Here is a 25,988-nt window from a genome sequence, read left to right on the forward strand (position 1 = left end):
CCAAAGGGCTTCACAAGCCTATAGTTGGCAATTATTGGCGACATCCCCTGATCTAACTCCCCCAATCGGGCAAGAAAAAAACTTAAAATCCCATTCTGGGGAAAAAAGAAACCTTGAGAAGGGACCGTAGATTGGGGGATTCACCCTTCAGGATGACCAGGCTTTAATGGATGTCAAGTGGGCAACATTCATCACATAGTATGGTGCTGCACAATGTTAATTAAGATGGCATAAGAGTCTATTTATAGAGATGAAACGACACAGCTAGATGCCTTTGGGATGTGATTCTGCCTCAGGACCTAGCCCGGTAGGTTGGAGCAGAATCCTCCTTCGCAAAGACTCATCTTGGACTTCTTCCAACTCTCATCCCAGTTGGTCGGTGCAGAATCCATACAGCAACAGCCTCAGATTCAGTCATCATCACTTAGCCCCTCACCGAGCAATGGAGCAGAATGTATAGTATGTCGCTCTGTTCTATATAAAGAACTACGTGTGTTGTTAGAGTCCAGCATAGTACTAGGTAGCCTTAACCTTACAGACTTCACACCTTGCTAATCACCTATGTCCTAGTCTGCTCTATTTTGTGCTGTCATGGACAGTACTCTGTTTGTAGAAAGAGTGATAACACCTTCCCCGTTAGGGTGAAGGCTGTCCTTCCTCCGTCTTTATTCCGTGGTCGATACAAAACCTAGGCAGCCACCGGTTAAATAAGAATAATCTGCTAAACCTCTCATCATTGCCTCTCACAGACGTGTGGAAATATCTTTTTTTCTGATGGCAGGCCTTTTTTCTCTCTAGGAATCACGTTGCCGTCTGCTTTCTCAGCCATCTACTTCCTGCTCTTCATTGGTGTCAGCACATGGTGGGCATGTCACCTTCCAATTAGCCATCTGGGTTTCAACACTCTGTATGTGATGGTGGGCTTCTTCACTGCTGGCCACCTTGTTTGTCTGTACCTATACCAGTGTCTTCTGGCCCAGGTTCTTTTCCCACCACACAGTCTGTGGGCAAGGTAAGATTATATACAGTACTTTTAACAAGGTAATCATTGATCACCTTTTAAGTCAATTCATCACCTGTACTGTACTATCAGATAGACTATCGATACAAAATCCACCAGGAGTCCTTGGATACATCGGTTGTAGTGCTGTGAACCGGATATCGCGAGGCTAGGAATCGGTTGCCTGAGGCTTAATGCTTTTCATCTCGTAAAACAAGCGCGAGATGTCTCGCACTGTGCTCCGCAGGTAACGTTATCTTTACAACCAAACACAGCAGTGGTGGATACTAGCGACACTACTAGTTAAAATACATTTCTCCGTAGCGTCACTATTTCAACATAAAATAGCTTTTCAGGAGTTAAGTAGTTCCCAGTAGAAGTTTAGCCATTTCTAAAGCTTTAGGATTCCAGCGAACCATAGGGAGAGCCATTAACCTCACAAGGAGAAAACATGGAACAGTGGTGAAACATCCATGGAGTGGCCGCCCTACAAAGATTACCCCAAGAGAACAGCAATGACTCATCCAGGAGCCCACAAAGGAACTCAGGACAACTTCTAAAGAACTGCAGGCCTCCCTTGCCTCAGTTAAGGTCAGTGTTCATGACACAAGAATAAGGAAGAAACTGAGTTCCAAGACTCTGCCATGGATGCATTCAAACAATTCTGCAAGGAAGAGTGGGCCAAAATATCGCCACAGAGATGTGAAAGACTCCTGACGAGTTATAGAAAACACTTGATTTCAGTTGTTGCTGCTGAGGATGGCCCAACCAGTTATTAGGTTGAGGGGGCCATTACTTTTTCACACAGTTTCAGGTAACTGAATAGCTTTTTTTCCCTTAATAAATTAAACCACCACTTAAAAACAGCATTTTGAGTTCACTAGGGTTATATTTGTCTGTTATTTACATTTGTTTTATGATCTTAAACATTAAAGTGGGGAAACTATACAAAAATATAAGAATTTGAGAAGGGGGCCAATACTTTTTCATGACAGTGTGTGTGTGTGTATCTATTTCAACGCTGCTTGGACTTGCAAGAAGTACTGGCGACATGGAAAGACGCAGAAATCATTTTGCTACATAAATCAGGCGATAAAACGGACCTAAGAAATTATCGCCCAATAAGCCTGGTCTCAACAATTTATAAAGTCTTTGCAAAGATATTGGACAAACGAATTGGAATCAAACTTAGTGAAGCACAGCCGATAGAACAATTGGGTTTTCGTAGTAGTTTTAATACTATGGACCACATACAGACAGTTCAACAAATATTCGTACAACACGAGTACAAAAATGCCTCTGTGTGTAGCCTTCATCGACTATGAAAAAGCATCACCACGACTTTGATACTGCAGGCGCTGTTAAATCAAGGGATAGGGCCGACCTATATCAACATTCTACAATCAATATACAACGATTCTTCTGGTTCAATACGAATTGATGATGGAAGAGTGCGAATAAGTCTTGGAAAAGGGTCAGGCAAGGTGACACACTGTCTTTGGGAAAAAGGACTAAAAATTAACGGCACTTACTTGAGCCATCTTCGTTTTGCAGACGACATTTTATTTTCCTACAATGCTGAACAACTACAGCGTCGTATTCAGGAATAAGAGTTAAAAATCCGTCGCTCAGGTCTGAAAATGAACAAAAGCAAAACGAAGGTCATGTTCAATCGTTACTGTCCACAAAACGATATCAAAATGGAGGACTATGTTTTAGATGCCGTCGACAAATACATCTATTTAGGCCAACTTTCCAACAATGGATGGAAATAAAAGGACTGAAGTTGAACGCCGCATAAAGCTTGCCTGTCAGGCTTATGGAAGGATTTTTGGTACGAATGCCAAAGTTATACAAACACTATGTGTAACCCAAAAGGAACATGGAACGCCAAATGTTGAAAATAAGCATTCGTGACAAGATGCAGTTGGATAAGACAGTAGACGCGAGTTACCGATGTCTTAAATGGAAATGGGCTGGCCACGTTGCCCGAAGAGCTGACAAAAGGTGGACCACAGAAACTAACAATTGGATACCACTGGACACAAAGCGACCACGGCGAAGACCTAAAAAGTAGATGGATAGATGAAATCATTAACAGACCGGAATACACTGGCAACAAATTGCAAAATGTCGTAGTAGTTGGAAACTTCTTGCCTTCTACACCTTCATTGGAGTCCAGCTGTGTTTGATTATACTGATTGGACTTGATTAGGAAAGCCACACCCCTGTCTATATAAGACCTTACAGCTCACAGTGCATGTCAGAGCAAATGAGAATCATAGGGTCAAAGGAACTGCCTGAAGAGCTCAGAGACAGAATTGTGGCAAGGCAGAGATCTGGCCAAGGTTACAAGAAAGGTGTCTGCTGCACTGAAAGTTCCTAAGAGCACAGTGACCTCCATAATCCTGAAATGGAAGACGTTTGGGAAGACCAGAACCCTTCCTAGAGCTGGCCGTCCAGCCAAATTGAGCAATCGGGGGAGAAAAGCCTTGGTGAGAGAGGTAAAAATAGAACCCAAAGATGACTGTTGCTGAGCTCCAGAGATGGAGTCGGGTTCTAGAAAGTCAACCATCACTGCAGCCCTCCACCAGTCGGGGCTTTATGGCAGAGTGGCCCGACGGAAGCCTCTCCTCAGTGCAAGACACATGAAAGCCCGCATGGAGTTTTCTAAAAAAAAAAACACACCTGAAGTACTCCAAGATAGTGGGAAATAAGATTCTCTGGTCTGATGAGACCAAGACAGAAATTTTTGGCCTTAATTCTAAGCGGTTTGTGTGGAGCAAACCAGGCACTGCTCATCACCTGTCCAATACAGTCCCAACAGCGAAGCATGGTGGTGAAGCATCATGCTCTGGGGGTGTTTTTCAGCTGCAGGGACAGGACGACCGACTGGTTAGAGCGTCTGCCTCACATTCCTGAGGACCGGGGTTCAATCCCCGGCCCCGCCTGTGTGGAGTTTGCATGTTCTCCCCTTGCCTGCGTGGGTTTTCTCCGGGTACTCTGATTTCCTCCCACATCCCAAAAATATGCATGGTAGGTTGGTTGAAAACTCTAAAGATACAGTTGCAAGCTTCTCCTCGATATCTGCAGAACTACTTTCATGGAGTTAAACTCTACTCTCACTGAGGAGCTACGGAACTGCGGGTTGCTCCGGGTGCCTACAACAGCTGCGACCCCCACTCCTGCATCGCGCCCAGAGTGGAGGTGCCACAAACGGCGAAGGCGGAAACAGAAACGGGGCAAGCGCTGAGGTATCCGAGCTAGGCTAGCGGCTAAACCACACAAGCTGGCTATTCCCTCAATCGTGTTCGCCAACGTACGCTCTCTGGACAACAAGCTGGATTACATTCGACTGCTCCACTCTACTTGTAAGACTGTGGGAGAGTGCTGTGTTTTTGTCATCTTACAGACCACTGGTTAAAGTCTCCCAACCAGTTAGGAACAGGTCTGAGTGTGGCCAGAAGGGTCCCTTGAGACACTTAAAGACTGTTTTGCCCCCACAGACTGGACCATGTTCAAACAGGCTGCCACCTACAACTCTATCACAGACCTCCAGGACTACACAATGAATGTTACTGCCTACATCAGCAAGTGCATGATGTCACCACCTCTAAGCCCATCACTGTCCGTGCTAATCAGAAGCCATGGCTGTCGGGGGAGGTCTACAGACTATTGAAGGTCCGTAACGCGGCTTTTAGGTCTGGGGATGAGTCGGGCCTAAGGACAGCCAGGGCCAATCTGTCCCGTAGCATCAGGGAGGCCCAGAGGGAGTACTCCAGGAAGATCCCACCGCTTCAGTGACAGCAGTGACACCAGGAGTCTATGGCGAGGTATTCAGACCTTTACGGACTATAAACCCTCACCACAGAACTGTGACAGCTCCACCTCCCTGCTAAATGAGCTGAATGACTTCTTTGCTCGCTTTGCGGCACACAACAGCAAGACTCCACCCCCTTCTGCTGACCAAGTGCCGACACTGACCCGGGACAGCGTGAACAGATCTGCTGATAGGATCAACACACTAAAAGCCCCGGGCCCAGATAACATACCTGGTCATGTTCTGAGGGACTGTGCAACTGAACTCACAAATGTCTTCACAGACATCTTCAACACCTCCTTGAGTCAGGGTGTTGTCCCCACATGCTTCAAAGCCACCACCATCATCGCGGTACCGAAGAAGTCGTCGCTCTCCTGTCTCAATGACTACCGTCCGGTAATCACATAAAAATAGCTGTTCACACCAGTACTGTATGAAAACTAGATACACCAGTGCCCTGGAGCAGCCTGGCTAATGGACGTGCCTATGTAGCAGCCATGTTGGCAGGGGCGACGTTCCCATAGAAGGCAGGACATTGAAATTAAGTCGTAACTTGGTCATTTCTCAACCGATTTTCACGTGTTGCTGTTTTTTCAACGCCAAAACTCATGCAATCAGTGCACATTTGAAAAATGACAATACATTATCAAAATGATTAAAAGAAATGTGCAGCAAATTGACCAACAGCAATTCATCTTTCAAATGACAATATGGTGTCCCACTTTCAGATTTTTTATGTTTTTTTTCCTCAACAGAAAAAGACAGCATTCCCTGGGTCGGTTTGTTGTCCCAAAATCAACCAATGTATTAGAAAAGAAACAGAAAAAAAGGGGAAAAAAACCCACCTGAATCCGAATTTTCCCATGATATTATGACTGTGGTCCCAGCTGTCTTGAGATCATTAAAAAGCTCCTCTCATGTAGTTCTGGGCTGATCCCTAACCTTTCTCATAATCATTGATACACCACAAGGTGAAATATTTCGAGGAGCCCCAGACCAAGAGAGATTGACAGTCATTTTGTTTATTCCATTTTCTACTTGTAATTATTGCACCAACAGTTGTCTCCTTCTCACGCAGCCTCTTACCAATGGTCTTGTAGCCAATTCCAGCCTTGTGCAGGTCTGCAAGCTTGTCGCTCATGTCCTTAGAAAGTTCTTTGGTCTTGCCCATGATGGAGAGGTTGGTGTCTGATTGATTCATTCTGTCGACAGGTGTCTTTGTTGAGAAGGGTGCATTTCATACAGCTGACGAGTTAAGTTTAGGAGTACTTTCTTAAAGTGAGAGGACTAGTCTGTGGAAGCCAGTATTCTTTATTGCTGGTAGGGGATCAAATACTCATTTCACTCAGTGAAATGCAAATAAAGTTTTTTTTTTTTTTTTTTTTTTTTTTTTTAAACTTTTTTTAAATGTGATTTTCTGGATTTTCTTTTTCTTTCTCTCACTGTTAACATAAACCTACCATTAAATTATAGACCGCTTATGTCTTTGTCAGTGGGTGAACTTAAAAAATCAGTGAGGGATCAAATAATTATTTCTTCCACTCTTATCTTATAATTTAATATTTTTGAATGAATTACATTATTATTATTATGAGCCAATTATGCCTCATTCTAAATGCAATGCATATTTTTCATGCAGTGTATCACAAACTATGCTTGTCATTACGGTATCAGTGATGATCATCATTCTGATCACTCCGAATTTTCTTCTTTGTCTGTTCCTATCAAGGCTCTTCGGTCTGAAGGACATTATCAAACCTGGAAACTGCTCTACACCATATGACTTCAACTTTAATGCTGAATATGACTGGCCAGTTTATATCAACCCAGGAATACTATTCCTTCTCTACATTATCTCAGCAATGGTTCTAAAAACAGGATGTCATGGAACACTTCACCAGGTATCTGTTTGCCTTGCCTTCTCTTTCTGGCTGAAATTTGAAATGAAACTTAGAGTATTTGATCAGTTTGCATGGATTAAAAGTTTGTAATTCTATGTCATTCTTTAAACTTAATGGAATTATGTGCCGTCGACGTGTCCCTGGGCGAGACACTTAACCCACATTGCCAATGAAAGAATGTGATTGGATTTTTGGTAGTGGTTGGAGGGGCCATAGGCACAGAATGGCAGCCACGGTTCCGTCAGACTGCCACAAGGCAACTGTGGCTTCACAAGTAGCTTACCCCCAATAGGGTGTGACTATGGAGTGAATGAATAATGTGTGCAATTGTAAATCGTCTTTGAGTGCCTTGAAAAGTGCTCCCTAAGTGTTATGCATTATCCAGTGCAGTGTGAGGTGGGCGGTGGCCGAAGGCGGGGACCTTGGCGATCCGATCCCCGGCTACAGAAGCTGGCTCTAGGGTGGTGGAATGTCACCTCTCTGGCAGGGAAGGAGCCCGAGCTGGTGTGTGAGGTCGAGAGGTTCCGACTAGATATAGTTGGGCTCGCCTCCACACACGGCTTGGGCTCTGGTACCAGTCCTCTCGAGAGGGGTTGGACTTTTTTCCACTCTGGAGTTGCCCACGGTGAGAGGCGCCAAGCAGGTGTGGGTATACTTATTGCCCCCCGGCTTGGCATCTGTACGTTGGGGTTCACTCCGATGGACGAGAGGGTAGCCTCTCTCCGCCTTCGGGTGGGGGGACGGATCCTGACTGTTGTTTGTGCCTAGGCACCAAACAGAAGTTCAGAGTACCCACCCTTTTTGGAGTCCTTGGAGGGGGTGCTGGAGAGCGCTCCTGCTGGGGACTCCATCGTTCTGCTGGGGGACTTCAATGCTCACGTGGGCAATGACAGTGTGACCTGGAAGGGCGTGATTAGAAGGAACACCGCCCCCCTCCGATCAGAACCCGAGTGGTGTTCTGTTATTGGACTTCTGTGCTCATCACGGATTGCCCATAACGATCACCATGTTCAAGCATAAGGGTGTCCACACGTGCACTTGGCACCAGGACACCCTAGGTCGCAGTTTGATGATTCGACTTTGTGGTCGTGTTATCAGTCTTGAGGCCGCATGTCTTGGACACTCTGGTGAAGAGAGGGGCGGAGCTTTCAACTAATCACCACCTGGAGGTGAGTTGGCTCCGATGGTGGGGGAAGATGCCGGTCCGACGTGGCAGGCCCAAACGTATTGTGAGGGTCTGCTGGGAGCATCTGGCCGAATCCTCTGTCAGAAGGAGTTTCAACTCCCACCTCCGACAGAACTTTGCTCATGTTCCCGGGGGGAGGCGGGGAACATCGAGTCCGAGTGGACCATGTTCCGCGCCTCCATTGCTGAGGCGGCCGACCGGAGCTGTGCCCATAAGGTGGTTGGTGCCTGTCGTCGTGGCAATCCCCGAACCCGTTGGTGGACATCAATGGTGAGGGATGCCGTCAAGCTGAAGAAGGAGTCGGTCTTTTTTGGCCGGTGGGACTCCTGAGGCAGCTGATGGGTACCGGCTGGCCAGCAGAATGCAGCTTTGGTGGTCCCTGAAGCAAAAACTCGGGTATGGGAGGAGTTCGGTGAGGCAATGGAGAAAGAATTCCGGACGGCTTCGAGGAAATTCTGGTCCGCCATCCGGCATCTCAGGAGAGGAAAGCAGTGCATCACTCTGTGATATGGATCCCTGTGGGTCTGAAATAAAGAATAAAGTATTTGTATACCGGACCTCACCTGTAGTCAAGAGGGCTGATGAAATAATCCCAGACATCAAGCTGTGGTCTCCAGAGAGCATTGAGAGGTTACAGTTTGCAATAGTCCATTAAAATCAATGAGGTGAAGGAGATGGTTTCAACATACAGCGGTGACTTGAGATACAAGTTTAATTTGTTCCGTGACCACGCTCCTAACTCAAAATGCGAGTATCTAACATCTTTTTTCATTTTAAATAAATGGAAATGTCATTAATGCATTTAAACCTCTTAAAAAAACCTAACAGAAATTGTATAATGTGTTTAAAAAAAGAAAATAAAATAGAACTCTGCAATATTGTACTTCATATAAAAATGGAGTAACAAAATAATTAATTAGAATGTAAAACACTGAACAGTTTGTGCATCATGGTTTAATGGTTTAATTCAATTCATTCTGCTGCACCTTCTGGTGTGTCAGCCTTGGCCACCCGGGTTAGTATAACACCGTTATACAGATAAACAAAGCACAGTGTCTCTTCACTTGTCTGTATTCGCATTGTCACTATTCTCAGCGACTCAATAAGCTGCAATGATAACTTTTTTTTTTTTTTTTTTTTTTTTTTGCAACACCGTATTTGTTGTAAAAATTAGATAATCAATGTTAATTATTAGCATGTCAATGGCTAGCATTAAGCTACCGGGTTTGGTTGTTTTAAATATGCAACGTAATTCTCCGTTTTATGTTTAGTTTGATTGGCAGTGTCCTTAAACAGCTTGAGGCGTCATCTTTTTGAAGAACTGTTCACAAATTTTACGAAGTGCTGCTGATTGTGAAGTGAGATGAGTTGCGTTTACTGCCGTCACACAGCGCTCGCATCTCAAGTTTGTGCTTGCAAGTCAAAGCAAATAATCGGTCAAATGACTGCTGGTGTCTCAAAATTCAAGGGTCACTCTTATCTCAAAGCACCACTGTATACTATATCTTCTTTTGTGTGGACAGCATTATTCCCCAAAAAACGAATCACATCATCAAAAACCCTCCCAGGCCACTGACTCCCTCACCCCTGGTGACCTCCAACTTGTTGTACTGGCCAATCGATAACGGGGAGGAGGGGGGGTGGGTGCTGTCTGTGCATTTCCGCCAAAAGTAATGACTGTCCCAAAAGTATGCACTCTGTGCAATGCCCCTAGATTACACCACTCTGGTTGATCGGCAACGCCGGACTTCCAGACATTGCGCCCACCCACCCCCGACTTGAGTTTGGCACCTGTGTTAACATGCTCAGTGAATGTCACAGGTTTTTCTGACGTCTCACGTTACGTCATGCATGGTTTAAGATCCAAGTTTTCTTTGACTTTTTATTGAACTCCAACTTATAATTCAGACGTTTTGGAGATGGTATTATAGTTTACCATTGTACCCCCACCCCTTTCCTTAGGATGAAGACAAGCAGCAGGAGCTCAAAACTGCAAATGAGGAGGAGATGGTGGAGTTGAGCTCCTGGAATCAAAAGAATGAGGACTGTGAAGATGACACTCAGGTAAATTCATGACTATATTTGCATTTGTAATTTTAAACATATTATTCAGTTTTTATTGGACAATTCAAATCTGTGATGATTTAAAGACTGGTTTTCTGTTACCGTGTAACAACAGATCAAGGCTGGGAAGAACCGATCGAAGCCGCATGGCCGGCTTCTATGATTGGGGGGGGCGCCGCCATTGTCGCGGCTCGGCGTACGCTCGCGCACGTGTTGGCAACAAAGGGGAGGGGGGAGGAGTTGGCCGAAGCCGTCCCGCAGGTGGGGAGATGTTAGCCAGGAAGGGCAGTGAGCCAAGAAGATGAGCGAGAAGGTGGAAGTTAAGGGTTAAGTACCCAGGGGGGGGCGTGTCTAAGGGACAGGAAGTGGAGAAGACCACACCCATCAGCTTGAATTTAGTCTACAATTTTGACCCATAAAATGGGTTTAAAAATCATATATTTATCTAAAACACTCCCAACTTTGTCGTCTTATTCATTGATCAAGCATATAGAATGATTGTCTCAACTTTAGTCTTTGCAAATCCATCCATCCATTTTCTGAGCCGCTTCTCCTCACGAGGGTCGCGGGCGTGCTGGAGCCTATCCCGGCTATCATTGGACAGGAAGCGGGGTACACCCCGAACTGGTCGGCAGCCAATCGCAGGGCACATGTAAACAAACAACCATTCACACTCACATTCACACCTACGGGCAATTTAGAGTTTTCAATTGACCTACCATGCATGTTTTTGGGATGTGGGAGGAAACCGGAGTACCCTATGTTTATGAATAAACCCAAATTTGTTGTCTGAAGAGAGAATGCACTTCTCCAATCTTTTAAACAGAATTTCCTCCAATATTTCAGACAATATGCTAGCTAGAGCTATTGGTCTATAATTTTCTGAGCAGTTTATATCTTGCCAATCTTATCTTTTATGACTGGCACAGAGAGGACAGCCATGACTCAGATTTTTTTCCAAAAATCATTTATACTGTTGCTTTGGAGTTTCTTCCCCAGTGAGTCAGATCTCAACATGTTCTCATTTTATCTTTACATACTGAAGAGCATGTTTAAACTGAGTATTAGTATTTTTGTTATGTTCAAATAGTGGGTCGGGCCAACTTTTGCCTACCACAATAGTATCAACAAAATACTGTAAAATACAGAAATATGTGCGAAGGATAACATTTTGAGAGTGAGGAAAAAGGACAGAATAAAGAAAAGAAAGGAAGCTCAAGACTTACGTCAGCAATGCTTGCAGGTACTGTACGTGTGTGTGTGTGTGTGTGTGTGTGCAAACACATACATATAGAGTGTTCCCTCGTTTTTCGCGGTTAATGGGGACCAGAACACCCCACGAAAGGTGAAAAACCTGAGAAAAATTTTCGTGGATGTGTATGTGGGTACCAGAATGTTTAAAATATGTCAACAGTATTTATACTTTACATATTTGAGACAAAGATTACAACAGTACACGTATTTACTTAAATCTTTAATTGTAAAACCTTATAGAGTAATTAACATTCATCAACAGTGCCTTTCTGAGAGAGGCAAAGAAACTTGCGTTGGTGGCGGAGGAGAGGCTCTCACTTGACTCGTAGAGGCTTTAGGTTCACTCGGAGACTCTTCTGCTGGAGACGCTGATGGTGTAGCTGGGGTTTTACCTTGGAGAAAAACATGGTGATGGGTAGTTGTTGTTCTTTGTTTTTTCTTTTGCTTCAAAATTTCCCTGCACAAGGACATAACCCCGTCTCTTATTACGCGGAGTTACCACACGTTTGGCTTCCTTATTGAAGCAGTTTTGCAGATGGTTGCTTCCTCTTTCTTGATGTACCGCACTGTAGATTCTTTCACGCCATAATGGCGTGCCACTGATGCATAACTTCTGCCCTCTTTGATCAAATCTAAAAGTTTCACTTTTTCGCTGATGGTCGTCATCTTCTTCTTCCTCTTGGGCGCCCCGCGGGAAGCTTTCGCAGGAGCACAGAGCTTCGGCGGCATTGTCGTGGCTTGCTTAACTAAAGAAAAAAAATGATCGCTTAAACAAAAAACGTTATTGTGAACACAACAGCGTGGACGAGACTGGCGATACACAACAAGGGAAGATGCTGGGTGAGGCTGCGATGATGTGCAGCCAATCAGCTCACGGGATAAATCCACTCGTGATCTCATTGGTCGATGTCGCGGCGGGAACCAATCTCGCGCCTTGTATGAGTGCCCGTAAAGTACAGGCATGTACAAAGCCTCTGAGTCAACTCATCTCTTTGTTTGGCATGCAGGAAACCTTCTCTCACGCGCATCAACATGAAACAACGCGTCTTTCCGCAATTTGACTGCCGATATGGCTGTATTTATTTTTTTTTTTTTTAATGAATATTTTGGAAAAACCTGCGAAGCACTGAAGCCGCAAAAGGTGAAGCGCGAAGTGGCGAGGGAACACTGTATGTAACCCCTAAATGCCCAACGCGTTGTCGTCGCTTAGGGGCTTAACTGTAGGTAAAACTACGGGACTACGTTTGGGCTATCTGCCAACACGCATTGGGCCAGCGTGGCAGATTAGGGCCTATTCCTTCTTCATGGCAGTACAACAAAAAACACGGCCTTCATTCCCCGTAGGCCAAAGAGCCTCTGTCTACGGCAGCGGGCAGACAAGCTTGGCGGCAGAGGGTGCTAAGAATCATCGGGTTCATTATGGCTGCTTACGGACAATGGACTTGGCTATGCTAGACCAGAATACGGTTACTCCTACAAACATTTTAAGTCAAACCAAAGGACAATCTTTAGAAGTAGCAAGAAAGAAGCAAAAAAAGACACAACGCACAAAATCTTATTTTTGGGACGCTCAACGTGTGAACGGTAAAGGACAATTCTCGATTAGAAGACCTACAACATGAGCAAGAAGCCATCGAATGGGATATAATTGAACTGTGAAATCCGTCAGAAAGATGAAGCTACAGTGGGTACGGAAAGTATTCAGACCCCCTTACATTTTTCACTCTTTGTCACATTGTAGCGATTTGCTAAAATTATTTAAGTTAATTTTTCCGTGCAAAGATGACTGTGGCTGAGCTCCAGAGATGCAGTCGGGAGATGGGAGAAAGTTCTAGAAAGTCAACCATCACTGCAGCCCTCCACCATTCGGGGCTTTATGGCAGAGTGGCCCGATGGAAGCCTCTCCTCAGTGCAAGACGTATGAAAGCCTGCTTGGAGTTTGCTAAAAAACACCGGAAGGACTCCAAGATGGTGAGAAATAAGATTCTCTGGTCTAATGAGACCAAGATAGAACTTTTAGGCCGGTATGTGTGGAGAAAACCAGGCACTGCTCATCACCTGTCCAATACAGTCCCAACAGTGAAGCATGGTGGTGGCAGTAACATGCTGTGGGGGTGTTTTTTAGCTGCAGGGACAGGGAGACTGGTTGCAATCGAAGGAAAGATTAATCTGGTCAAGTACAGGGATATACTGGACGAAAACCTTCTCCAGAGTGGTTAGGACCTCAGACTGGGCCGAAGGTTCACCTTCCAACAAGACAATGACCCTTAGCACACAGCTAAAATAACAAAGGAGTTGCTTCGGAACAACTACGTGACTGTTCTTGAATGGCCCAGCCAGAGCCCTGGCTTAAACCCAATTGAGCATCTCTGGAGAGACCTGAAAATGGCTGTCCACCAATGTTCGCCATCCAACCTGACAGAACTGGAGAGGATCTGCAAGGAGGAATGGCAGAGGATCCCCAAATCCAGGTGTGAAAAACTTGTTGCACCATTCCCAAAAAATACTCATGGCTGTATTAGCTCAAAAGGGGGCTTCTACTAAATTCTGAGTAAAGGGTCTGAATACTTCTGGCTGTGTGACTGGCTGTTTTTCTTTTTTAATAAATCTGCAAAAATTTCAACAATTCCCATTTTTTCTGTCAATATGGGGTGCTCTGTGTAGATTAATGAGGAAAAAATTAACTTAAATGATTTTAGCGAATGGCTGCAATATAACAAAGAGTGAAAAATTGAAGGGGGTCTGAATACTTTCCGTACCCACTGTATGTTGACTCTCGATAATGGCCATCTATTTTATTACAGAGGATCAGAAAGCGGACGCAAAAGTGGAGTTGGTTTCATTATTAATAAACCTATTGGCAATTGCGTTACCTGCGTCAAAAGTATTTCTGACAGAATCGCCACATATACCATCTCTATTAGAAAGTCTTACTCGCTTCAATTGAAATATCCATCCATCCATCTATTTTCTGAGCCACTTCTCCTCACTCGGGTCGTGGGCGTGCTGGAGCCTATCCCAGCTATCATCGGGCAGGAGGCGGGGTACATTGGAAGTGACCTCAGATTCGTTCAGGTGAAAGTGCAAACAAACTGCCAATTTGAACGAAATAAACTTCTAAAGAGCAAGTTTACCAATCTAATCTTAATTCAAGAAAGAAGCTACGAGTTTCAAATATGTTTGGATAATCGCTCTAAAGCTCTTCTAACGCTGGAAGACACAGATTTATCAACACACAACGAAGAAATTGTAAACGGCATTGTTCAAACATAAAGTAGCGCCATCAACGTGAAAGACGACAGCATCCAGAATATCTAAAGCTACTTTAGAATTAATGAAAAAGCGACTAGAAATGAAGAAAAGGGGCAGCATTATCAACAAAAGTGATTATGTTGAATTGTGCAAGATGATTCGGAAAAAGCCGAGAAGAATTGAGAACTTACAACGTTCGGCTTGTTCAGAAAACGCTTGAAGCTGGACATGGAATAACAAATATTAAACGCGCACAAGAAGAATATTTTTTTAAAATAGCAGATGGAACGATATGTCACAGGCGCCAAGAAATCATACGAGACAAACCTATACAGTAACCCTCAATGCATGATTACAGGAACGCTAGAAGCAGACCCAGTTCCATGTATCGTGAATGAAGAGGCTGAAAACGCTATTAATTCACTTAAGGCTGGAAAAGCTTGTGTTCTGGATACAATTTCGGTTGAAATGCTGAAAGCAGAAGGCAACTAACTTAATAAGATCCTTGTAAAACAGTGGATGGAAAATATGTAGTCTCTCCAGCGTGTCCTGGGTCGTCCCCGGGGTCTCCTCCTGGTGGGACGTGCCCGGAACACCTCACCAGGGAGGCGTCCAGGAGGCATCCGAATCAGATGCCCCAGCCACCTCATCTGGCTTCTCTCGATGTGGAGGAGCAGCGGCTCTACTCTGAGATCCGCCCGGATGACCGAGCTTCTCCCCCTCTCTCTAAGGGAGAGCCCGGACACCCTGCGGAGGACACTCATTTCGGCCCCCTGGATCTTGTTCTTTCGGTCACGACCCACAGCTCGTGACCATAGGTGAGGGCAGGAACATAGATTGACCGGTAAATTGAGAGCTTCGCCTTGCGGCTTAGCTTCTTCTTTACCACAACGGACCGATACAAAGTCTGCATCACTGCAGACGCTCCACCGATCCGCCTGTCGATCTCCCATTCCATTCTTCCCTCCCTCGTGAACAAGACCCCAAGATACTTGAACTCCTCTACTTGGGGCAGGATCTCATCCCTGACCTGGCGAGGGCACGCCACCCTTTTCCGACTGAGGACCATGATAGTGGTTTACATTACTGGTAAACCTTTATTGCTCAGTGTGTGTTTTTATGTCTCTAAAGTATTCTCTGCCAATTATTGTACTATAGCAGATCCAACTACTGGAGACAAATTCCTTGTGTGTTTTTGACATACTTGGCAAACTTGATTCTGAAGAAATGTGCTCGTCAGCAGGCTCACGCAGGTTTCGACCTGGGCACATGTGGGCACATCAAAATTTGGCTGAAAAATCAAATATGTCATCAGAAAACAATCCTTAAATTACTACTGGGTCTGTTTTGGCGGGAATTTATTTTCTGCAGATGTCGTTTTTAGGTCCAGAACTATGGCATAATTGTCAGTGTTCACAGCATTAGAGACGTCCTTTATGGGTACTGGTATTGTGTGTTGTCATCCAACAGAATTATTGTGGGAAACTACGATACTGTTATACTATGAAAACTGGCCTCGATAAAACTGATGCTGATTTAACTTAATGTTTTATCGCACAACCTTTTGAGGTACTTCAATGAGACGATAATGCTCAATAAGACTTCTGCACCTTTTTGAAGCCTGTCTTCTGCAGACTGCATGTTGCATCTCCTTTCAAATATCTTCAAACAGGATTTAGATCAGGGCAGCCTTAGCCATTCTGGAGCGTTTTAGCTGGGGGGGTTTTCTTCGTGTACTTCACTTTTGTTTTGTAAATATAGAGCTGATGTGACGTGCCCAAAAGCTGCATTTTGGTAAATTACAGCCTCATTTATTTATTTCAGGAATGTTTTTTTTGGGTTTTTCTTAACGGAAGGTTCACTTGTGTGTATGGGGTTGTTGTTTTAACAGCTTCGACGTTATGGTGCAAAGAACAAAATCTCTGTTTTCAGACAGTCTTTCCGTGTGTGTATCAAGCATAACAATATTGTTTGATTTCCCCAATTTTTATGCAGTAATTTGTTTTCAGTGTAGTGTTCACTTCACTTTTGACTTTTGGTCACTACCACCACATGTAATGAACCAAACCTGTGTTAGCAAATCGTAAAGGGTATACAGAGCGTAATCAAAAAAGGATAATAATTCCATTGTGGTTTCAGTATGCTTGATCAAAGAATTGTCAATATCGAACCAATTTTTTTCCATCTTTAGCAAAAATAAAGGAATTTGCCTCACTTGTACCAATACTTTTGGTGGGGAGTGTGTAGGTAATGTTTTTTTTTTCGTCTGTGTCTCAGCTCATGGTCCTGTGTGTGGGAACAGAGCACATTCGGGAAGAAACTGTTGCTGAAGAAGGTCCACCACAACTTGGTATGTATTTTTATTTACCCTGACAAGGCAAGTAACTCCCGTGTAGTGGAAATGGTGATTTTGTGTGACACTAAAACCCATTTTCCACCGTCTCAGTCATGTATTAACGTGTTGGCATGGTCCCAGGTATTGCCATCCTTAACGAGTTTTAACAAGGGTGCCCCTCTACCTATCAAACCTCAGCAATTTAAGGCAGAAGGTACTGCATAAATTCTTATTTACTGAAATTAAATTACTTATGTAACTGCTTACTTTATGTCTCTCTCCCTCCGTTTCTGCCAACTTCTTACAACCTTATTGTAACCCCTATTGTACCAATGCCACTCCCCTGGGGTTCTTATCCCCTTGGACATATTTTGCAAAACAGTAATCCCCTGCTATATTGCAGTTAAATTATTGTGGATTCAGTGCATCGTGGATTTTTTTTTTTTTTATAGGTTAATGTAGTGCAGTTCCTCACCTGCACAGCTCTAATAGTTAGCTTTACTGGGTATATGATTTTAATGCGGCAGCTATGACTCGCATAAGGTCAACTGGGTTCTTATTCTTAGCAGAAAAAGGAAACCTTACCTAGTAATCTCATCTCATACATTTGGTAAGTCACCAAATTGCTTGAGGATACAAAGAACATGACTCGAAAACCACAAGCCACTGTCAGAGTTTCATGAAATAAATTCACAAATACCAACCTATAGCTAATAAGACGGGAACAAATGCAAGGAGCAACATTTAGCTTTTTTGACAAGTACAGTACTGTACTTAAAAATATCACAGCAATGAATTCCTGGTTCCCATAATGCTTTTCGCTGACTATATTGCCAGGACTGTCAGTGTGAAGAACGGTACCAGTGCTGAAGGCAGGGAATTGCGCGTTCAGTGTTCACACGAGTGTTCATTTTGTTGACGAAAGATTTTCATCATAGCTATAGTCAACAACCTTTTTTCTGACTAAAACGAGACAAAGACTATGTAAGAATATATTTTGAAAGCTGTTTGATCACAATATTTCTGGTTTGAGCTACCAAAATAATGACGCGCGGCAAAACTTTGAACATTTGCTGGAAAAAACTGACGCCTGGTCCGGTTCGCTCGAATGTGACAAGCCCAAAAGTAAGGTATCCTCCTTCGCAACCCCACAAGGGGTCGCTAACAAAGAACTACTGCACATGCTATCCTTGAGATCATCCGCAGCTTGGCGAATAATGCGAAGCAAGACCCACGGCAGCCTGAGCCCCTGCTTGGAGGCCACGTCCCGAGCTCGGCCAACCCGCCGTGATGGTCTGTTCTGACTCCGACGTCTGTGTGCATTCGGCTGATTCTCTAATTAGCAATGGCAAGCGTCCCATCCAACAGACCGTGGGAAAGCACATAACCGACCACTGCGATGACCAGGTGACACCCGTTACTAAAATCAAAATTCGCGGACCAAAACCCAGTTCGACAATCCGACCTCGACAATCTCCGACCCTGCCCTGTGACTCACTGAATGACTCCCGCTACCTGTCAAACAAAAAAGACAAGCAGCCATTTCGGCGTCTTCTAGATAAACTCACCGTTAATGACACATCAGGGAACTTTTACTTGACGACAACACTTGAACATACGTTCCAATATGACAGACTCGTGGATACTGCAGCAGACATCACTGTCATGTCCGAGGACGTGTTTGACCTACTGTGTGACAAAGTACAGCAAGACAGCCGTACACTCAACCTTCAACACTGTGAAATGACAATTCGCTCCCTTGCTTTGGTGAACACCAACTTAAGCTCGCGAGTGTGGTTGCACTGGACAATAGGGCCACATTCCATAATTCATCCTGTGTCCATGTCACCTGTCAAGTCAGTACCTTTGCTCATTGGACAAGATTTGCTACACCGTTTCAGGCCATTAATTGACTATACGAGGCGCGAGATTTATGCACAGGTGTGCCGGCCCCTGAAGCGGCCAGAACACAATAGAGAATCCTCCCAGTGCTACGCTCTGAGTCTCCTGGATGCGCCGCCTCTGCCAAACTCGCAGCCAGATGACAGCTTGACGAATGGGGTGCTAAGCCTCCTGGATGCATCGCCGCTACCAAAATCCCAGCCAGATGACAGCTTGACAAAAGGGATGTACACACCAGAAAAGCTGAAGATGTCCACCAGTGGGCGCTCTGGCGATCATTCTTCCAAGCTTTCGAGACCACAAGACCCCTCGGTGAGATGGAAAACTGCGCCCTATGAGTCGCATATTACCAGAATCAGAATCATCTTTATTTGCCAAGTATGTCCAAAACACACAAGGAATTTGTCTCCGGTAGTTGGAGCCGCTCTAGTACAACAGACAGTCAATTTACAGAACACTTTGGAGACATAAAGACATAGGGTCATCATTGGTCCATCCATTCAGCTGTCACATGATGGTGTCTTTCTTGATTAGCTGGCCGTCAGTCTCAGTGGCTGCGAAGTCGTTGTACTTCTTTTGTGATTTTCACACACGCATGGCTTCAACAGCATAGGACATGTAGGCATCGTCTCTTATCAGAGACCTCAGACTTCCTGTACACTTGTTCTGTACACCTTGCAAAGCGCACCTCGGTGCCATCTTTTTGGTTCACTTCTCAGCCGCTCGTGACTCCACGCAGCGAAGGGGGGACAGGGGGGGAGGGGGGGGGGTCACACAAGACTCCACCCGCGATGCATTATGCACGAAACAAAGGATGGTCAACACGGTGAGACTGGACCGGGCAAGCAAGCCCAGTCTCCGTGACAGCATCCCTGCTACGCCAAGTCCGCCAACGCTGGTACTCAACCAAGACACGGGTGAAACCAAACGCGCTGCTCCGCCGCAAACCACTAACATAACGACCAAAATAAAAGACATCCACGCGCCCCCACCGGGGACGTCTGTAGCCTTACTACTATCGAGAGGCAACTTCGGGAATTGCAGTCCAAAATCCAAACTACCCGACAACGCATGGCTAACAAAATAGTCAATTCCTGGTTGCTAAGCAATCTGCTAAAAGTAGCCATTTTAGTTCTCAACATTTGCTGTATAATTTAAACCAAAATAGGCAGGCCATAACCACACTGTCGTCCTAACGGTTTATGCTCACACACAGATTGCTGACATATTGATAAACGACAGGCTATATGAAATCGCGCCCTTTCTAGACAATTTTGCAAAAGATAGAATTCTCCCACATTTGGGACCCCTCAGCTCTACTAAAATCACTCGGTCCATGGCCCTGACAGGCCCCACCAATCTAGCCCATCTCAGGTCTTTCCTTACAAGCTCCACAGCTCTGCATGCCAATCCTGAGTTCCAAAGAAAAAACTTTCTTGTCGCTGGCGCAATCAAAGATGCCCTCAAAGATGCCATGTTGCATAGTGAGGATGCCATTTGGTACCACCTACCATTAAGCAGTTACGACAGTGAAATTGTGATTTCTAAGTTTTGGCCCTGAAATGCTGGAACAAATTTAATTTGAAAGAACCCATTAGTGTTATTTTCTCGTATTTTTCAGTTGTAGTTGTGTGTTTCATTAAATATACCATAAAATTCCACTCGTGGTCGTATTTTGTGTGTGTTCTGAATTTTAGTAAACTTCTGTAACCTAGGACTCAAAATGTCGTAGACTGTCGCACCCTCCAGATTCTGAGACTGATTAAAAAGGTTTGCCGTCATTTTGTCTAAAGTTAAACTTGAAAAATTTGACGTGGTGCCCTTTTCGAGACATTAGTTAATTAAATCAAATTTACGATAAACCGGAAGTAACACAAACGTCGATCCCGGCTAATTAATTACAATTCTTATTTCATACATAAACGCTACACAGGCATGGGCAAAACATGCAAACTCCACACGGGTAAGGCCGCACACAGGACAGCTTGCTCACTACGAGACCCATTCCCCCCTGTTGATAAAGAACGGCGTGCTACCACGGCGTCCTTTTCATAACAAATCCGAATTCAGGGTGGTTAGGTACACCTTACCTGAATCTAAATGAGCAGTCTGTGCAATACATCCATCCATCCATTTTCCGAACCGCTTCTCCTCACAAGGGTCACGGGCGTGCTGGAGCCCATCCCAGCTATCTTCGGGCATGAGGCGGTGTACACCCTGAACTGGTTGCCAGCCATTCGCAGGGCACATATAAACAAACAACCATTCACACTCACATTCACACCTACGGGCAATTTAGAGTCTTCAATTCACCTACCATGCATGTTTTTGGGATGTGGGATGAAACCGGAGTACCCGGAGAAAACCCACGCAGGCATGGGGAGAACATGCAAACTCCACACAGGCGGGGCCTGGATTTGAACCCCGGTCCTTAGAACTGTGAGGCAGACGCTCTAACCAGTCGTCCACCGTGCCCTGTGCAATACAAACCAGGCACTGGCATGCAGTACCACAGTTCCTCTGTGGGTACTCTGTCATTGGCTTTCTCTAGATCCACCAAGACACAATCTAACTCCTTCTGACCTTCTCTGTACTTTTACATCAACATCCTCAAGGCAAATAATGCATCTGTGGTACTCTTTCTAGGCATGAAACCATACTGTTGCTCGCAAATACTCACTTCTGTCCTGAGTCTAGCCTGCACTACTCTTTCCCATAACTTCATTGTGCTCAACAACTTTATTCCTCTGTAGTTCCCACAGCTCTGCACATCACCCTTGTTCTTAAAAATGGGCTCCAGTACAGGCAGGCATCAGGCATCTTCTCACCCGCTAGAATTCTGTTAAACAAGCTGGTCAAAAACTCCACAGCCACCTCTCCTAGATGCTTCCATACCTCCACAGGAATGTCATCAGGACCCAACTGCCTTTCCATTTTTTCATCCTCTTTAAATCATTGCCACTTCCTGGTCCACCACACTTGCCTCTTCTACTCTCCCTTCTCTCTCATTTTCCTCATTCATCAACTCCTCAAAGTATTCTTTCCATCTGTTCAGTACACTACTGACACCAGTCAACACATTTCCATCTCTATCCTTAATCACCCTAACCTGCTGCACATCCTTCCCATCTCTATCCCTCTGTCTGGTCAACCTGTATAGATCCTTTTCTCCTTCTTTAGTGTCCAACCTGGCATACATGTCATCATATCATAAGCCTTGTTTGGGCTTTGCCACCTCTACCTTTGCCCTACGTCGCATCTCAATGTATTCCTTTCGCCTCTCCTCGGTCCTCTCTGTCACCGACGGCAATGCCGTAAGGGCAGATCCCAAAAAAGAGACTCTAGGAAAGAGGTCCGAACAATTTTAATTTAATGACCGAGCATGTGATGGCGAGACATACGAAACTAAAAAGGACTCACCACCAGAGAGAATAAAAAAACAGACACGACAAAAGGTCCGTGTGGTATAATCATATAGAACCTAACTTTTGACAGCGGTCAGAACGGCGGCAAACACGGGGCAAAACGAGTGAATATTCCGACGTCCACACACTGTCACAGTGCCCCCTAAAAAGGCTGATGATTACAATGGATGACAGGTGCGTCATCGATGTCAACGCCCACCTTTGCTCACCCAGACACTGCAACACAAAGAAAAACAATTTGAAACACAGGGCCATGACACTCTCAGTGTCCCACTTCTTCTTAGCTAACCTCTTTCCTTGTATGATTTCCTGAACGTTGAGGTTCCACCACCAAGTCTCCTTCTCTCCTTTCCTGCCAGAAGATACACCAAGTACTCTCCTGCCTGCCTCTTTGATCAGCTTGGCTGCAGTGGTCCAGTCTTCTGCAAGCTCCTCCTGTCCACCGAGAGCATGTCTTACCTCTTCCCAAAAAGCCGCACAACACTGTTCCTTTCTCATCTTCTACCACATCGTTCTCTGCTCTGCCTTTGTCTTCTTAATCTTCTTCCCCACCACCAAAGACCTCTTACACACCACCATCCTATGCTGTCTAGCCACACTCTCCTCTACTACTACCTTGCAGTCAGTTACCTCCTTCAGATTACATTTGTCTGCACAAGATTTAATCCACCTGCGTGCCTCTACCTCTGCTCTTGTAGGTCACCCTATGTTCCTGCCTCTTCTGTTAAAAAAAAAAAAAAAAAAAAAATGCACTACAGCCATTTCCATCCGTTTTGCAAAGTCTACCACCATCTGTCGCTCAACGTTCCTTTCCTGGATGCCATGCTTACCCATTACTTATTCATCACCCCTGTTTCCTTCACCAACATGTCCATTACAATCTACACCAATCACGACTCTCTCTCTGTCTGGGATGAGCAGAACTACTTCGTCGAGCTCCTTCCAGAATTTCTCATTCACTTCTCGGTCACATCCTACCTGTGGGGCATACCCACTAATCACATTATACATAGCACCCTCAATTTCAAGTTTCAGCCTCATTGCTTGATCTGATACTCTTTTCACCTCCAAGACATTCTTAGCTAACTCTTCTTTTAAAATAATCCCTACTCCATTTCTCTTCCCATCTACACCATGGTAAAATAGGTTAAACCCTGGCCCTAAACTTCTAGCCTTATTGCCTTTCCACCTGCTGTCCTGCACACAGAATATATCAACCTTTGTCCTCATCATCATGTCAACCAACTCCTGAGATTTTCCTGTCATAGTCCCAACATTCAAAGCCCCCACACTGAATTCTAAGCTTTGTGCTTTCCTCTTCTCTTTTTGCCTAAAAACCCGCTTTCCACCTCTCCCTCATCTTCGACCCACAGTTGCTGAATTTCTACTGGCGCCCTGCAGGTTAACAGTGCCGGGGGCGGACGTTGTTAACCCGGGCCACGACCGATCGGGTATGGAATTCTTTAGATGAACGCTCATATTTGTTTGGCAAAGTTTTAAGCCGGATGCCCTTCCTGATGCAAATCTCTGCATTTATCTGAGTTTGGGACCGGCCTACAGTTTGTACTGATATACCTAATAGTTTGGTATAATATATGCAAAAAAGGATTTTTTTTGTTTTCAAATTTCTTTTATTGCAGGGGTTTTCTGAAAGGTAACCTCTGCAATAAAAGAGCGATTATTGGACTGCAAAAGTTAAGTACTGTAATTAAATTATTTTTGTGGCTTCTTACTTTATGTCTCTATCCCTCCCTGTCTGACAACTTTATACAACTTTCTTGTGACCCCTATTGTCCCAATTCCACCTATGTTCCTTATCCCCTTGTACATATTCTTCAATACTCAACTCAACCTTATTTAAGTCGCACTGTCACAACAGACACAGCTGTATTAAAGTGCTGATCACAAAACATATGATAATAAAATACTAATACAATAAAAACTAACCAAACAAAATACTAGTTAGCTTAGTTGATAGGTGCTTTAATATGGAATGCATTATATCTCCATTATGGTGAAGTAGTGTTTTATGATGATCCAAACTGACAGCTGTATTTCTTTGACAGGTTTTGGTCTTGCAACTGGTGGTCAACAGACTGAAAGCCCATTTTTAATGCTGGGAAAGATGGTCATGCAGCAGAGTTATGTCTGTGCTCTGATAGCAATGATGGTAATTATTGAAATCAACCAATGTGCTAAATGTATTAATAGAATACTCTATAATTAATGCCATAATGGATATACAGTGCTGCTTGAAAGTTTGTGAACACTCATGACATGGTCACTCTTTTTGTAAAAAAACCAAAACATTTTAGTTAACCTTGTTAAACATACATACCAATCCCAATTTGTAAAGCATACCTTCCAAATAGTAGCCACACAAACAAAAAGAGATATATTTTCATAATTTAATCCAACAAACATGTTTTTTTCCCCCGGCAAAAACTGACAATTGTACATGTGCAAAAGTAGGAGGAAAGGATGCCGTCAAGCTGAAGAACGAGTCCTATCGGGCCTTTTTGGCAGTTGATGCGTACCGGCTGGCCAAGCGGAATGCAGCTTTGGTGTTCGCTGAGGCAAAAACCAAGGCGTGGGAGGAGTTTGGTGAGGCCATGGTAAACGACTTCTGGACGGTTTCAAATAAATTCTGGTCCACAATCCGACGTCTCAGGAGGGGGAAGCAGTGCACCAGCAACACTGTGTATGGTGGGGATATGCCGCTGCTGACCACAACTTGGGACATAGTGAGTCGGTGGGCCGCATACTTCAACGAACTCCTCAATTCTGCTGGCATGCCTTCCCAGGACGAAGCAGAGTCTGGGGAGTCTGAGGCGGGTCCCCCTATCTCTGGGGTTGAAGTCACTGAGGTAGTTAAAAAGCTCCCCAGTGGCAAGGCCCCAGTGGTGGATGAGATCCGCCTGGAGTTCCTGAATGCTCTGGATGTTGTAGGGCTGTCCTGGTTGACACGCCTCTGCAAATTCACGTTGACATTGGGGACAGTGCCTCTGGATTGGCAGACCGGGGTTGTGGTACCCCTTTTTAAGAAGGGGGAGCGTAGGCTGTGTTCCATCTATAGGGGGATCACATTCCTCAGGGAAGGTATATTCAGGGTTTCTGGAGAGGAGGGTCCGTCAGGAAGTCAAATTTTAGATTCAGGAGGAGCAGTTTGGTTTTGGTCCTAGCCGTGGAACAGTGGACCAGCTCTACACCATCAGCAGGGTCCTCGAGGGTGCATAGGAGTTCGCCCAAAACATGTAGACTGTGTTTTGTGGCTTTGGAGAAGGCATTCGACCGTATCCCTCTGGGAGTCCTGTGCAAGGTGCTCCGACTATGGGGTACGGGACCCTTGATCAGAATCTGAATCAGAATCATCTTTTTTTGCCAAATATGTCAAAAACACACGAGGAATTTGTCTCTGGAAGCTGGGGCTGCTCTTGTTCGACAGCAGAGATTGACAGAGAATACCTTTGAGACATAAAAACATAAAAACACCGTCACTGAGCAATAAAAGGTTACCATTAATGTATTAATTCCTCAGAAGCCACAGGAAGTACATCCCCTGCTGGGCCTTTTTGAGGATGGAGTTGATGTTGGACTCCCACTTCAGGTCTTGAGAGACTGTAATTCCCAGGAACTTGAAGGTCTCGACGGTTGACACAAGGCAGTTGGACAGCGTAAGGGGCAGCTGCGGTGAAGAATGCTTCCTGAAGTCCACAATAATCTCTACAGTCTTGAGCATGTTCTGCTCCAGGTTGTGTCGGGCGCACCACAGATCCACCCGCTCCACTTCTTGTCGATCCGCAGACTCATCACCGTCTTTGATGAGACAGATGACTGTGGTGTCGTCTG

At 44.8% G+C, this 25,988-nt stretch overlaps 1 protein-coding gene across 7 annotated transcripts in view; it reads left to right on the top strand.

Annotated features, from left to right (window-relative positions):
* The window catches only part of piezo1 (piezo type mechanosensitive ion channel component 1 (Er blood group)), a 214,416-nt gene that overhangs the window by 51,531 nt on the left and 136,897 nt on the right, over positions 1-25,988 (top strand). For 6 of the 7 annotated variants that reach the window (XM_061791069.1, XM_061791070.1, XM_061791071.1 and 3 more), the window contains 5 exons: positions 799-1,012; positions 6,550-6,721; positions 9,870-9,971; positions 16,755-16,827; positions 24,206-24,309. In XM_061791069.1, the coding sequence (XP_061647053.1) occupies positions 799-1,012; positions 6,550-6,721; positions 9,870-9,971; positions 16,755-16,827; positions 24,206-24,309 (665 nt within the window). Of the gene's footprint in view, positions 1-798; positions 1,013-5,977; positions 6,001-6,549; positions 6,722-9,869; positions 9,972-16,754; positions 16,828-24,205; positions 24,310-25,988 lie in introns of those variants that run through there. The other variant, XM_061791075.1, reaches the window with a different exon arrangement.

Source organism: Phyllopteryx taeniolatus, chromosome 11, assembly GCF_024500385.1.
Source record: "Phyllopteryx taeniolatus isolate TA_2022b chromosome 11, UOR_Ptae_1.2, whole genome shotgun sequence".
Taxonomy (NCBI): Eukaryota; Metazoa; Chordata; class Actinopteri; order Syngnathiformes; family Syngnathidae; genus Phyllopteryx; species Phyllopteryx taeniolatus.